Here is a 13,673-nt window from a genome sequence, read left to right as displayed (position 1 = left end):
GGTTCTGTATTGATCGCTGATGAAAATGTGTCGTGAGCAGAGGCTCACAGGTACCTAACTCTTAGGAGCAATGGTTCAAAATTCGCTATTTCAGTGTTTCTGTAAACACTGAATGACGATTCAGATTTTGGATTTGGATTCAGTAAATCCAAATTTGAACTCACAGATTTAACTGCTGCAAATGAGGAGAGTTGACTGTACCTTACTTATCTCATTTGCCTGCTTCAGGGTGAGAATTATTATCCCCATTGGAAAGAAGAAGGGACTGAGGCTTTGCTGATTTAGCCAAGATCACAGAGCCTCAAAAAAGGGGCTGGAGCTCAACTATCCAGCTCGTACTGTTCTTGCCCCAGAGAGGCGGGGACGAGAAGGGGGAGCAGGAGAACTAAAAACAGAAAAGGAGCTTAAGACAGAGCTTTAATACCATGCTCGAAAAAGTGAGCTGTATAGTTAAATAACAGGATACTGAACCATGTTTAGGTTAAAACCTCATAAAATGTAAACTCTGCTTAGAGAGGCCGCCCACTATTATTAACTGGGACCGAGCTATGTAAGAGATTAGAACTTAGTTCGGTTTTCTTCTCTTTCCTTTGTTCTTCGCTCCTTGCCTCTCCAAGACAAGAAATGTTTCTTAAATAAACACACAGACCTGAGGACTCCAGGTTGGTGTTTCGTTAAAAAAATAAAGACTAAAATATTTTCACATCATTTAAGTAATATGATTTAAAGATATGTTTGAGAGTTTAAAGCATTTTCATCAAAATTTAATATGTATTTGATAACCCACTACTTGCCAGGGTGATTTAAGGCCTGCCAAAGACAGAACATTGATTGAGAAGTTTATAAGGAACCCAAATGATACTAAGAGTCTAAAATAAGTACGGTTGCCCTGGCTGGGTGCGTCGGTTGGAGCATCGTCCTACGAGACAAAAGGTTGTGGGTTCGATTCCTGGTCAGGGCAGTGCAGGAGGCCACCGACTGATGGCTCTCTGTCCCCACCCACACCCTTTCCTCTCCCTCTAAAATCAGTAAACATTCTTGAGTGAGGGTTAAACATTAAAAAATAATAAAATATGCTCATTTTTATCTAAAGTTAAAAAGAAATCAATTAACTTGCCACACTCCAAATGTTCCTCACTGAGTTCCACATGCTACCTTCACTAATACCAAAATGCTTATGTATGTAGGATATATATGTTCATGTCTATAAGACACAGGAATATATTTTTAGGCTCTGCCATACTTATTTTAAAAGCATGTTACTGAATCAGAAAATCAGAATTTTTTTTAAACAGATGCAAATCTGAACTCACAGGACGGAGGGTCTAGGCCCCGGCTCCACAGTCCGACAGTGCGCAGGCTCTGAGTCAGCGGGAGCGGACGGTGGCTAAGTGTCCAGCTGACTGCACTGCTTGCACGGTGCAGGGGGCGTTAAGGACACTGTGTCTTGCCTCAAAGAATCTGCTGTCTTCTGACCCCCATCTACTGTTACTCTCATTGAATAAAAATTGCGTTCACAGTTTGAAAACTATGTTTAAACAACACACGTTAGGCCGGAGCTGAGAAAGGTCGGAAGGCCTATAAGAGGAGACCTTTCTTCCTGCTGCAGACTCGCCCAGGAAATGGCAAAACCAAATGGTGAAGCCGGCACATGACTAGGAGTTTAAGTGACTCCCGTTACACGGAGCCCCCTGGACGAATAGGAAGACTCTGTCTTGACCAGCGAACCGCGGGACCTGTTTTGACCAACTGTTCGGGGACTTAAAATTCATCCTGCTTCCTCCTAGGTACAAACTTCAACCTCTAATTGCCATATTCACAGTGAACTTCTCTCTGGCATATAAAAAACATAAATTGTTCCTGTTAGAGAAGCATTTGGCCAAGTTGCTCACTTCTCTGTTTCCTTATCTATCAAATAAATAAATTCATTTGCATTTTCAATCACTGTGGTGTTTTTGTCTTTTCCTTCAACAAATTTAAAGTGGAAGTGACAACAATGGTAGTGGGCCCTGTCACCTTGTTTCACACCCATTTCCCCTCAAAAACAGGGTCTATCACTTGTTACAATTTGCTATTTTCAACACAAAATACTCACCCTTATATTTCTATTGGCTTCTCATTTGAAAATGAGAAGTTATGGGAAAACCATAAATCTTGTCCCCAAATCCTGAATGCATGAGAAGATAGAAAACTGTAACAAAGTCTAATGGCCTTCTGAAGGGTCTATACGGAATACCTCCACACAGGTACGAACAGTGATGGTGCCAAGCTACAATAGAAAGCTTTTAACATAGTATGAATCATCGTTAGAGTGAAACTATAATGTTAAACGTCCTCATTCAAAGTTAAAAAAACATTTAAATAAAGGGCACTAGAATTTCTAATTAGTTTCCTCTAGTTCTTTCCTAGCTTCAAAGGCATGCACCTTGACTCTTAAATTCCACTTGCTTGAATTCTATACATGCATTACTGCCCTGAGCAAATGTCATCTCCTCTCTGCTGCGTTGTTTCCTGACCGGCCTCAAAATTCTGGCTTAATCAGTTGTGCCTCCATCCAGGTTCTCAACGTCTGTCGTACTCACTTCTCATACAGCATTTGCCAAGCTTTGCTCCAGTTCATCACATACGTGCCTGCTGTTCTAACAGAATTCAGTTCTGCAGAAGCGCGGGCTCTGTCTGGTGTGGCTTTGGCTCCCTTGGAGTACCTGACACAGCTCCTGGTAAGTACTGGCTTGGTGATCATTGAATCTGCTCCCACAATACAGCATTTTATTAGGAGACACTATGTGATGCACGAGATTTTCTTAAACCCCGCACTTCCACTGATGATGTCCTTTCTGAATTCTGTACATCGATGTGTATGGTATGTGTGCATGTTTACAAGCCTGAAATCAAAAGTACCAAAATTTATACATAGCCATCTAATTAAGAAATGGCGTGTTCCCAGCAAATTTCTCAGGTTGCATAAATGATTACTTTAACGACAAATATACACAAGATCATAATTTTAAAATCTCATATTTTTCTTTGTTAAAAATATTAATAGAATCCAGGCTACAGAGAAAGCATCTGACAGGCAAATGAGTAAATTAATGAATAATTGGGTGATTCTGAGGCTTCACATGTACTACGCTGTTTTTCCTTACTGATATAATTTATCATGATATAAATTCTAATTTCTGCCTCATTTGGCTTAAAATAGTTTTAAATATTCATATGTGTAATTAAGCACGATACGTTTGACCAGAGGAGAGAAAGGGAAATGATGTAAAAGTAGGTTATAAATATTCCCTATAAATTTATAGTGTGATACCAGGGACAAACAGTGAGTTTAGATTTTGATTTGATCCAGGTTCAAACCTTAGCTGACTTACCTAATAGTTGGCGATCTTGGTCAAAGTACCTGAACCTTCAAAACACAGATTATACCCACTGTACTGTTAAGATGAAATGAAACAAAGAATGTAAAGTTGTAGGCAGAATGACTGTAACACTGAAGGCGCCTGACTGATTCAGCTGATTTAGCTGTTATACCTCTCTTTCTCCGTCACATTCTGGAGTTGGGGCTTCAGTAGCCTTTGTCCTAGAAGTGAGCGATGGAGAATTCACTAGAGCTAATAAAATCCTAGCTAGGCCTGAAGGTGTCTTATATTCTTGCCAAGTCGATGGAGGTAACTAAGCACATGCAACAGCTCAAAAAGGAAGACACAAAAACAAAACAAAATCAACCTTGATGAGAAGCAAAGTAGGCAGGAGGTGTGAGTGGTGACATGGTTTTTTGTTTTTTCTTCCCCGTATTAGCCAGAATTCAAGTGGCTCATTGTTTAGTTATTCAGACAGATTCACAACCTTTCAGAGCTTAAAAAACGTCTAGTAATATTGGCTTTACTAACAGGGAAGCTGAGGCTTAGGGGCAAAATAACGTGTCTGAGTTTCCACAGCCAGCTGGAGGCCGATCTGGGACAGGAGCCCCGCTTTCCTGACGTTGGTTCCAATACTCTTTCTTCTAAGCACTCACACCTCTCCTCACTTGCTCAGGTGAGGAAGGTGAGATCAGCTAGGAATCAAACTTCCAAACCCAGTACTGCAGAAACCTTCCAAAGATAAATGCATATACCAGAAAGTATCCACATTTTTTTTTCTAGATAGACAGGGTTTACTGTCCCCCCCTCTCATTCCCATCTTCTTTCTTGTCTAGTGTTTGAGGCTGGATCTTGTATGAATCTCAAAAACTCTTACTCCCCCTTTGGCCAAATGTCAGGATAAGAACCAAGTTGTGGGTCTGCTTTATGTTTACTTCCTATGGGTCTCCCTGGGTCATGCGTGGCCTTCTGAGGCCAGTAGGCACTCCAAGTGGGAGACAGCCATGTCCAGCTCATTACATTAGCCTCCACACAAGGAGCAAGCCCAGGTATTAGCCACAACTGCTAAGAATAGCCACCATCATCTTGCAAGTGCCTACTATGCAATCAGCAATACGCTGTGTGATTCACATATATTTACCCCTTTAATTCCATATAACCTGTGGGGTAGGACTTCTTATCTTCACTTTATAGATTTATAGGTGAGAAAGCTTAGGTCAAGTGAGAATTGCATAACCGTAGGTCATGTACCTACGGTTATGCAATTCAGTCGTAGAACTGGGTTTCAAACCCAGACCACATTCTCAATAGTTATGACATTACCCTTTTTCCTTCATAGAGCAATCAAAGAGTGTTATCACCAGGTAAGGGTTCTTTATAGTAAGTTCACCCCATTCACTAAAAGTTACACATTCTATTAAGGACACCAAATTGTGATCAACAAAGACATTATTTTTCTGTGTGAAAGACAATTATGCAGGGGCAGGGGAAAGACTTGAATTCCTCCTAAAAGAGTTCTCCCTTTACTGTGGTAGGAGTTTACTATTCTTTATTTAGAAAGGACTACCTTTCTGCTTTTCTGAAAGGTTCAGGAACACCTGTTAAGTCATGATTTTCTTTTTAAAACTCATATGGAGGGAAATAGTTTTTCTTATGTTTCTTTTTAAATGAGTCGGGAAGAAACAGGTCAAGGAAATGTGTAAGCCAGTCCCCTCTCCTGCCCTCTCCCCTGCCTGTGTGTGCTGCGTGCATGTGCACGCACGCATATGTATGTTTACATACGTGGATGACGTGGATGTATTTGCTCTCTCACTGAGATACGCGTCGTTCTGCTTCAGCCAACACTCTGTGATTTCATTTGACACCTGCTATACCAGCTCGTGGGCTGAGCCCTGGGAGTTCTGTGTGCAATGAGATGGCACTGCTCTCAAAGAGCTCTCAACAAAGGAGACGTGCTCTTAAACCCAGGGACCCATATCCACTCAAGGAATTTTCCAGAGGAAATAAACTTTCATGTACGTTAAAATTTTTCTTGGTTCCAGGAAATAAGTTCCCTGTGGTTAGAGGACAGTGGCATTAAATGTATCAGCTTATATACATTTAAATAATATACACCACTTATAACATACACATTACCATTTTCCTCATCATGGCTTACCTTACCTTGATCTTTTGGTGGTACTGATACAGAATTCTGCATTGTGATGTGTTTGACTTGAGCAGTAACTTCCCTAAAAATAACCAAGCACAAATAATAATTAGAAAATAATTGAGATGCCAAGTTAATATATATGTAAATATAAATTATAAGTTTTTTAAAAAGTCTTTCTACTTATAATTATATGAGTAATAAGGAATGGACCCGGGGTGTCCAACCCATGGCCCACGGGCTGCATGTGGCCCGGATGGCTATGAATGTGGCCCAGCACAAAATCGTACATTTACTAAAAATGTAAATTTACTTACAATCTGTTTTTTCTCATCGGTTTTCATTAGTGTTTGTGTATTTAATGTATGGTCCAAGGGTCCAAGACAACTCTTCTTCTTCCAGTGTGGCCCAGGGACGCCAAAGGCTGGACACCCCTGGCACTTAACTATTATGAAACTGATGTTTTTATTTCACTCCCATTTTTATACAGGCAAGTGTTTTTAATCTACTGGCCTGGGCCTGGGGAGGGGGGCCAAACGGAGAGGACTGTACCTGAATCTCTGGCCTCACGGGGACAGACACGTGCAGAAGGAGGCAGGGTTAAGGTTTCCCTGAAAATGCCCTGCCTGAAAACTATTTTGTACTGTTTGTTTAAGAAGAAATAACTACAGTGTTTAATGATACAGGTAAAAGTAGCATAATTGCAATATAATCATTTGATGAAATATAATTCGGTCATTAAAATGTGATTATGAAGATTGTGTAGCCACATGAAAATGCTGATGATATAATGCACTGGATGAACACAGTAAATGGGGTACACACTAGGGTTACACCTATATAGAAAAACAAAGCACAGAAACACTCATGACAGGAAATATGTTAATATGTATATTGGCATTATTTAGTGATGAAAATACAGATGTTTTCCCCTCCATTTTAGGTATTTTTCAAATTGCCTATAATACTGTTACATATTAATAAATTATTTGAATATAAAAATAAGACAAAATACTTGAAAAAATATAGGTAAATATTTTTATGAGCCTTCATAGAAGTGTTTCTAGGCATGACACCAAAGACAGAAGCCATTACGGCAGAAACTGATGAATTTTTCTACTTAAAATTTTAAATGTTTGTTCAATAGGAGATTAGACAAAGTTAAAAGGTATGACTTCTACTTCCGGCTAAGACTGAGTAAGAGAGACTGTATTTTCCAACTTCCTGAAACAACCAGGACACACACAAAAGACACGAGACAATGTTTAAACACTGGGCACCAGGTCACAAAAGACTGGCCTCTAAGACACAGGCAACAAATGAGATGAACCAACCTAGGACCGAGCTGCAGGAAGGGAAGCCCTAATGGAGATTCCCAGAGAAATGCAGGAAAGAGGACAGGCAGGGAGGGAGAAGGAGAAAGGGAGAGGGAGATTGAGAGAGTGTTACCTAAATGTATATAAGGAAACTTTATGGCCTTACATCAGGCAAAAATATCTTAGGACATCTATAGCACAATCCATAAAATAACTAATAATTTGGACTCTGAAATTAGAAACTTCTGTTCTTCAAAAGACACTGTTAAGAGAATAAAAAGACAAGCCACAGAGTGAGATGAAATAACTGCACACAATAAATAAATAAATTATACAAAAAAGATACGGCTTGCAAATAATGACATCAAGAGATGCTTAACATCATTAGTTATTAAAGAAATGTAAATTAAAGCCACAAAGAGATATTGTTGTATACCTATTAGTGTGGCTTAAACTGAATAAAAAAGACAATACCAAGTGTAGACAGGGAAGTAGAGGCAGCGGAAGTCTTATGCATGCTGGCAGCGATGCAAAATGACACAACTTGAAAAATAATTTGGTGTTTTCTTCAAAAGTTGAGATACACCTCTAATGCAAACCAGTCAATTCTTTCCTACTGATCCAAAAGAGAAGAATATGTCTACTGGATCAGAAAGAAACAAAAATAAAAAGACTGCAAATAATGAATGCTATCAATTATAGTAAGATTTAAAACAATATGCTTTATAATCATATATATGATTGTTTTTAATTTTAGTTAATATGTCATATTTAAACAGAATTAATTAAAAAATGAGAATTGGGTGGTTTCCTGAGAAGTGAGAGCCTGATGGTGGTGGCCATGGAAATCTTCCATTCATTCCCATCTAAGGAAACCTAATGCAGACGTTGCTTTGTCTTGGTTATGCTGCCTAGCCAGGGTTCCCAGAATTGAATTTAGATGAAGAATCTTACAGAACACTGAAAATCACTCACTCCATGATCAACAAGCTTGGTAACATTCCCCATGGTGTGAGCACGTGAGTAAATGCCTGCGCTTGTGTGTCTACGCGGGCACCGTGCACAGAGCTGCAATGTGTACATGGATCTAGATTGTTATTTCCAGGGAATGATCTAGAACATACGGAGGGGACTCCAAAAGCCTGAAATTCATGTATAAAAAACTGTGCATTTATTCTCACACATTCAAACTTCAATCACCTTCAGAGTACTCTCCATTTGATACAATACCCCTATCAAGACATTTTTTCCACTGCTCAAAACAGTTTTTGAACTTGTGAATTTTGATGCCTTTTAGTACTTCTGCCGTTTTTTTGTTTCACCTCTTTCACATCTACAAAATGTTTCCCTTTGAGGACTTTTTTCATCTGGGGAAACAAAAAGAAAAGTCACTCAGGGTGAGAATGGGTGAATAGGGAGGGTGGGGCACGAGGGTCCTGCTGTTTTGGTCAAAATCTGCTGAACACAGCGTGGTGTGGAAGGGAAGCTTGTAAATCACCCATCATGAAATGGGCAGGCGTGTTGAAAGAGACTTCAAAAAAAAATTCACTGAAGCTGAATGCAGCCTCTCACAACAACGCCATCTGGTACACTGAGAGAGATAGGTTCCTAAAACACTCACCTAACTAGTGGGGGAAGCCTGTACTACAAGGGGACAGGGGTCCCCCTTTGTGCATGTCATACATCACCTGACTGACACAATGCCATTTAAAAATGTTGTAATCTAATATATTTGCCCAGGAGAACTTGAAATATAAAAATGAAGTCTTTGGGTGTGTTATCATGGGTAATTTATAACAGGTTCTTCTTTACATACCAGTACTAAGATAATGCCACTAACCTACCACTGACTGGGAAGCTGCTCTTCTCACGGGCCTTCCTCTAGTTCTGACTCTACTGAGAGCTTGTGGCTCTTGATGTTAAGGCACTGCACGGTGGTTGCCCCACAGGTTTTACGTTTTGGGCTAGTTGGTGAATCCACAGATGACAGCTTCACCTGTGCTGTATTCTACACTGTAGCCCTTCTGCACTGAGTGCTTACCATGTGCTAGACCTATAAGGTAATTCATATGCACCCCTCATCATAACGTGACAATCAGCATTATTATCATCTTTCACGTCAAGAAACTGAGGCTCAAAGAAATTACATAATTCCCTCAAAGTCACTGCGAATGAGCTACAATTAACTCCCCGGGTGTGTCTGACCCCTAAATTCACGTATATGCCATGCTCTCCTGTGTGCTGGTTTCCCCCACGTCCCATCTCTCCTCTTTTCTCCCTCACACACACAGGGACACGTATAAGTGTGGACCAAATCAATGGACATACAGGTGGGAGGCTTTTGTACTAGATATTAGAATTAAAGAAAAATCAGTGAAACAAAGAATGGAAACAAAATAATAGGGAGAAGTGATTTAGAGAAGTTAGGAAAAGAATGAACTTGATTCCTTTCCTGGAATTCAAATAAAAGAATTTAAGGGGAAATGATGGTCATCTTCAAATATTTGAAGAGAAGTTACTTGGAAGGAGGATTAGAGGAATCCTATGTCACTCCAGTGGGTAATTAAAATTCCTGAGACCAGTGAGGGAGACAAGTTACAAGAAGGCAAATTTCAACCAGATATAAGGAAGAACTAGTGAAACTGATTTCATATTATACTTCATGCAATATTGATCTGTCACTAAAAAAGTTGAAGGAGAAGTTGACAAAAACTTTTATTTTTCAGGCTTAAGAAAACAGCAAAGGAACCCCAGACATTAAAGAACTGAAAAAGCCCCCTTTCTTTTTTTGTATTAAGGAAATGAAAATGGTCACAGCACAGAGAAGAAAAAAAAGGAACTGCCTGAATGAACTTTTAATGGTTAAGTATTCAATGCTGCTCTTGTCCTTTTATACATTTAGGTATTATTTAAAAACTTTTAATGCATTTGAGGATGAATTTTCCTAGCTTGTTTTAAGTAATTTCATGTGCTCATTACATTTGACTATTTTTTAAAACTTTTCAAATGAACTATATTGAGATGTAGTTTTCATACAACGGATACATAAAAGTCTACACCTGTGTAGTTATCAAATTCTTTTTTCTATATTTTATGATATTTTGACATACTAGGGGCCTGGCTGGCTGGAAAGAGTGCCCCTTTCAGGGCTAATTAATCCTACAGAGAGCAAACAACTAACTCCTCTTTCAGATGCAAGCCATCAAATCCCAAGTCCAGTCCCCAACCATCTCCTTTAACTCTCACACAGCAGGCCAATACTTTCCCGGCTTCGATCATTACCCCAGGACCAGGTACTGGACTAGGACCATCCCATACCTGAGGACACTGAAATCATTCAAACTGGCCAATCTTAAACTGTCTTGCTCTACCTAGCTCTTCCCAGGGAAACCACAACAAACCCTCCAGGCCATGCTTTCCCAAGACTAACCCAGGAAGTGTCCCATCTGGCCCTGAATTTATGGCACCCCCCTCCTCTTGGGAACTGTAAATTATGTATTCTTCTTTCAAAGGCAACTGTTTCTGTCTGTAACCTTACCATAACCGATTAAAACAACTCTGGAAATATTCCAGAGAAAATATCGAACAATAACATCACTTCAGAAAGCTCCATCATTACCTCAAAAAGTTGCCTTGTCCTCTTTTACAGTCAATCCTCACCCCCACCTGGCCCCAGGCAATCGGTGATGCTTTCCATCCTGATAAATTAGTTTTGCCAGTTCTAGAATACAAGATCATTTCGTATCAAACAGTAAGTGCTCTTTATTGTGTGTATCAGCAGAGCACTCTTTTCTATTATTGAATAACACTGATAGGAAGAGAGAGGATCAGGGGAGGAGTAGGAAGGGGCTTCAGGAGTACACTGCCCGGGGCAATAGTAAACTGTCTGGGATGAGACTGACTGAAAAGCAGAATGCCTCCAGAACGCATGGAATTATGGGCCAGAAGATTTAAAACGCAAGGCAGAGAGACTGCTCTCTCTCTTCCTTGAGGATGCCTGGATGGGTCAAGCTCCAGCTGCCTGCATTTTCCGAAGGATGGTATTTTAGATGGGAGAAGGCAGTCTGGGTGCAGCCTGGGACTGGTTTGGCCTGGCAGAGGGCGGCAGGGTTACTTTCCTTTGGGTGTTCTACAGGAGATGGGCTCTGAGGCAGAGGCCTGCCTTTCTTCCAAAATCATGTAGCTTTTGTATCTTATGTTACTCTAGTTTGTAAACTAACCTTATTGAAATAAGATAATTAAAAACAGGGGAACTCAAGAGTTAAAGATTTTAGCTTTAGTTGATAGGCTTGAGTGACTAATGCCTGTGGAAAGCTGTTATTCTAAATTGTGTAGCCTTTGAATAAAGACTCCCTTCCTTTTCATCAATCCTCTGCTTCTGGAGTTTTGCCCTAAAGGGTGGCAGAGGCAGCAGGACCTCGCCTGCTGTTCGGTAACAGTATTCCATCCTGTGACTAAAACGCAACTGTTTATACACTTACCCACTGATGGGCATTTAAGTTACCGCTAGATTTTGGCTATTATGAATAAAATTGCTGTAAATATGTATGTCCAAGTCTTTGGGAAGATAAAAGTCCTACCTCTTTGGTAAAAACCGAGGAGTGGAACTGCTGGGCGGTATATTAACTCCATAAGCAATTGCCTGTTTTCAAAATGGCCAAACAATTATTTCATTGATTTAAAAAAACTACTACTTTAAGCAATGCTAGAATTTATGTGTCTCAATATCTTTACATAAATTAGAGGACCAAATAACTTAAGCTCAGTTTTGTTAAAAGTAATAAAAGCTTATAGGACATAAATCTAAGAGCAGTTTCCATCAATTACCCAATTGTAATAAATTTTTAATCCTATCTCAATCTGTCCTATTTAAGAAAGAAATAATAAATTCTCAGATTGGTACCAAAGGATTAGAAAATCTGAAAGATAATCTACAGAATAAATTTTGATCCATTTAGAAAATTCTAACTGCTTACATTAATATTTGCATTAATACAATGTATTAATATTTGACAATCTTCTTCCTTCCATAAATGGTTACATACTGCTAATGAATTCAATAAAAAAGTATCTCTTTAAATTCAAAGATTTCTGAATGTTAGCCAATGACAGTAAATGCTTTGCAGATTCATCTGGAGGCCTAGTTTGTTTAAGACTCTCCAAGGCAACTTTTTTTCACTGTAGAGTTGGGGAAGCTTCAGAAGCAGTCCAATTTCCCCTAATTTTTCAGACTTACTGTTAAGGTGGTATGGCCAAATGCTACTTATTGTTCCCCAAACCAAAACCCCTAAAAGACAAGACTGATCCTTAATTTTCAGAGTCACAGTCCAGTACAATTTCAAGTATGCAATGGGTTTAAAAGTAGTGGGAGCATCAGTGAACTGAGTGTGGAGATGTACCTTTTTCATGGAAACTTCATACTGTGTGACCTTGGCCAAGTCTATTAATCTTTTTTCTGTCTCAGTTTCCCCCAAAAGAGATTCTAGTCAAGATGGTACAGTAGATAAATGTGGTACTTGCATCCTTCCATGACTAAGCTACACAAAAACCATCGTTGAGATTCTCCTGACGTCTAGCTGAACAGAAGTCCTACAACTAAGGAAGCCACATTGAGAGTGGTCGGAGGGACTAGTCCCACACCACTGTGTGCTGGTTAAACATGGGGAGGGTATCTCAGCTGCGGAGGTTCCCCCGCTGGAGAAGCAAGGAACCAGACCCACTAGCCCAGCATTCCAGGGGCTATGGGAAGAGAAGTCCCCACAGCCTGTGAATATGAAAACCAGTGGGATTTGTGGCTGAGTGAGATGCGGGGCTCGTGGAGTCCCCCCAGACATACCCCTTAAGGGACTCATGCAGGGATTTACTCAGACTCACTTGCCCAGGGCTTAATGCTGGGGCAGCGCTCAAAAGGCACCAGAGACATACGGGGAGGACCTGAGTTCTCTGGCATCAGGGCAACTTTCTCCCAGACCAAAGTGCTGGCAGAAGCCATTATTCCTTCAGTAAACCCTCTGCCCACAGAGCAAGCAGCAGGCATCATCTGAGTTTCCATCAACGTGATTAACACAGTTCCCTGGCCCTGGTGATTTGTTGAAACCCCATTACTCTCAACTCTCAGGCCCTCCCACATCACTTCCACACAAATGGTCTGTTTTGGCTCATGTCTGAACTTTCCTAGAATCTCTAAGAGGCTGACAAACGTCTCCAAAAGCAGCATTGGGCCTCGGCATGCACCTCTTGCTAAGCAGTCCAAGGCCCAGCATTAGAAGCAGCTACCTTTGGTTCGTGGCCTCTCCTGGACACTTCCAAGCTCAGCACATACGGCAGCCATTTGCAGATCACTTTTTAGTCCATGGCTGCTGGCCCCAGGCAGGGCACAGATAGTGGCTCACCTTGGCCTGCACCTCCTGGGATGTTCTAGAGCCAGCACACCTGTTGGACATGTTCACAACACACTGAAGCATCACCCAAATATCCCTGTGAGTGGCATACTCGGGGTGCAGTGAGTAGGCAACAGAGCTCCACTGAAGCAAGTCCTGTTCCAGGGGCTCGGACCCTGCAGAGCAGATCCTCCATGGTGGCCACAGCCAGTCCTTGCTGCCATTGGCCTGGGCACAAACTACCTCCACAGATGTGCCAACCACAATCAAGGCCCAACTACAACAGGAGGGTGCACACAGCCCACACAGGAGGCACACCTGGGATGCCCAGTTGAGTGACCAGGGAGGCTATGCCATGGGGCTACAGGACTCTTGCTACATAAGGCCACTCTACTAAGCCTGGGAGACACAGCTGCTCCACTTAATACACAGAAACAAACACAGGGAGGCAGCCAAAACGAGAAGA

At 40.9% G+C, this 13,673-nt stretch overlaps 1 protein-coding gene across 17 annotated transcripts in view; it reads right to left on the bottom strand.

Annotated features, from left to right (window-relative positions):
• ZNF438 (zinc finger protein 438) overlaps positions 1 to 13,673 on the bottom strand; it is a 167,795-nt gene that overhangs the window by 23,239 nt on the left and 130,883 nt on the right. For 15 of the 17 annotated variants that reach the window (XM_053673476.1, XM_053673477.1, XM_053673481.1 and 12 more), the window contains one exon: positions 5,526 to 5,593. In XM_053673476.1, coding sequence (XP_053529451.1) covers positions 5,526 to 5,562 — 37 coding nt within the window. In that variant the 5' untranslated portion in view covers positions 5,563 to 5,593. Of the gene's footprint in view, positions 1 to 5,520; positions 5,594 to 13,673 lie in introns of those variants that run through there. The other 2 variants (XM_053673487.1, XM_037165458.2) reach the window with 2 other exon arrangements.

Source organism: Artibeus jamaicensis, unplaced genomic scaffold (assembly GCF_021234435.1).
Source record: "Artibeus jamaicensis isolate MK-2021 breed Jamaican fruit bat unplaced genomic scaffold, CSHL_Jam_final contig_867, whole genome shotgun sequence".
NCBI classification, from domain to species: domain Eukaryota; kingdom Metazoa; phylum Chordata; class Mammalia; order Chiroptera; family Phyllostomidae; genus Artibeus; species Artibeus jamaicensis.
This window is presented reverse-complemented; position numbering and strand designations above follow the sequence as displayed.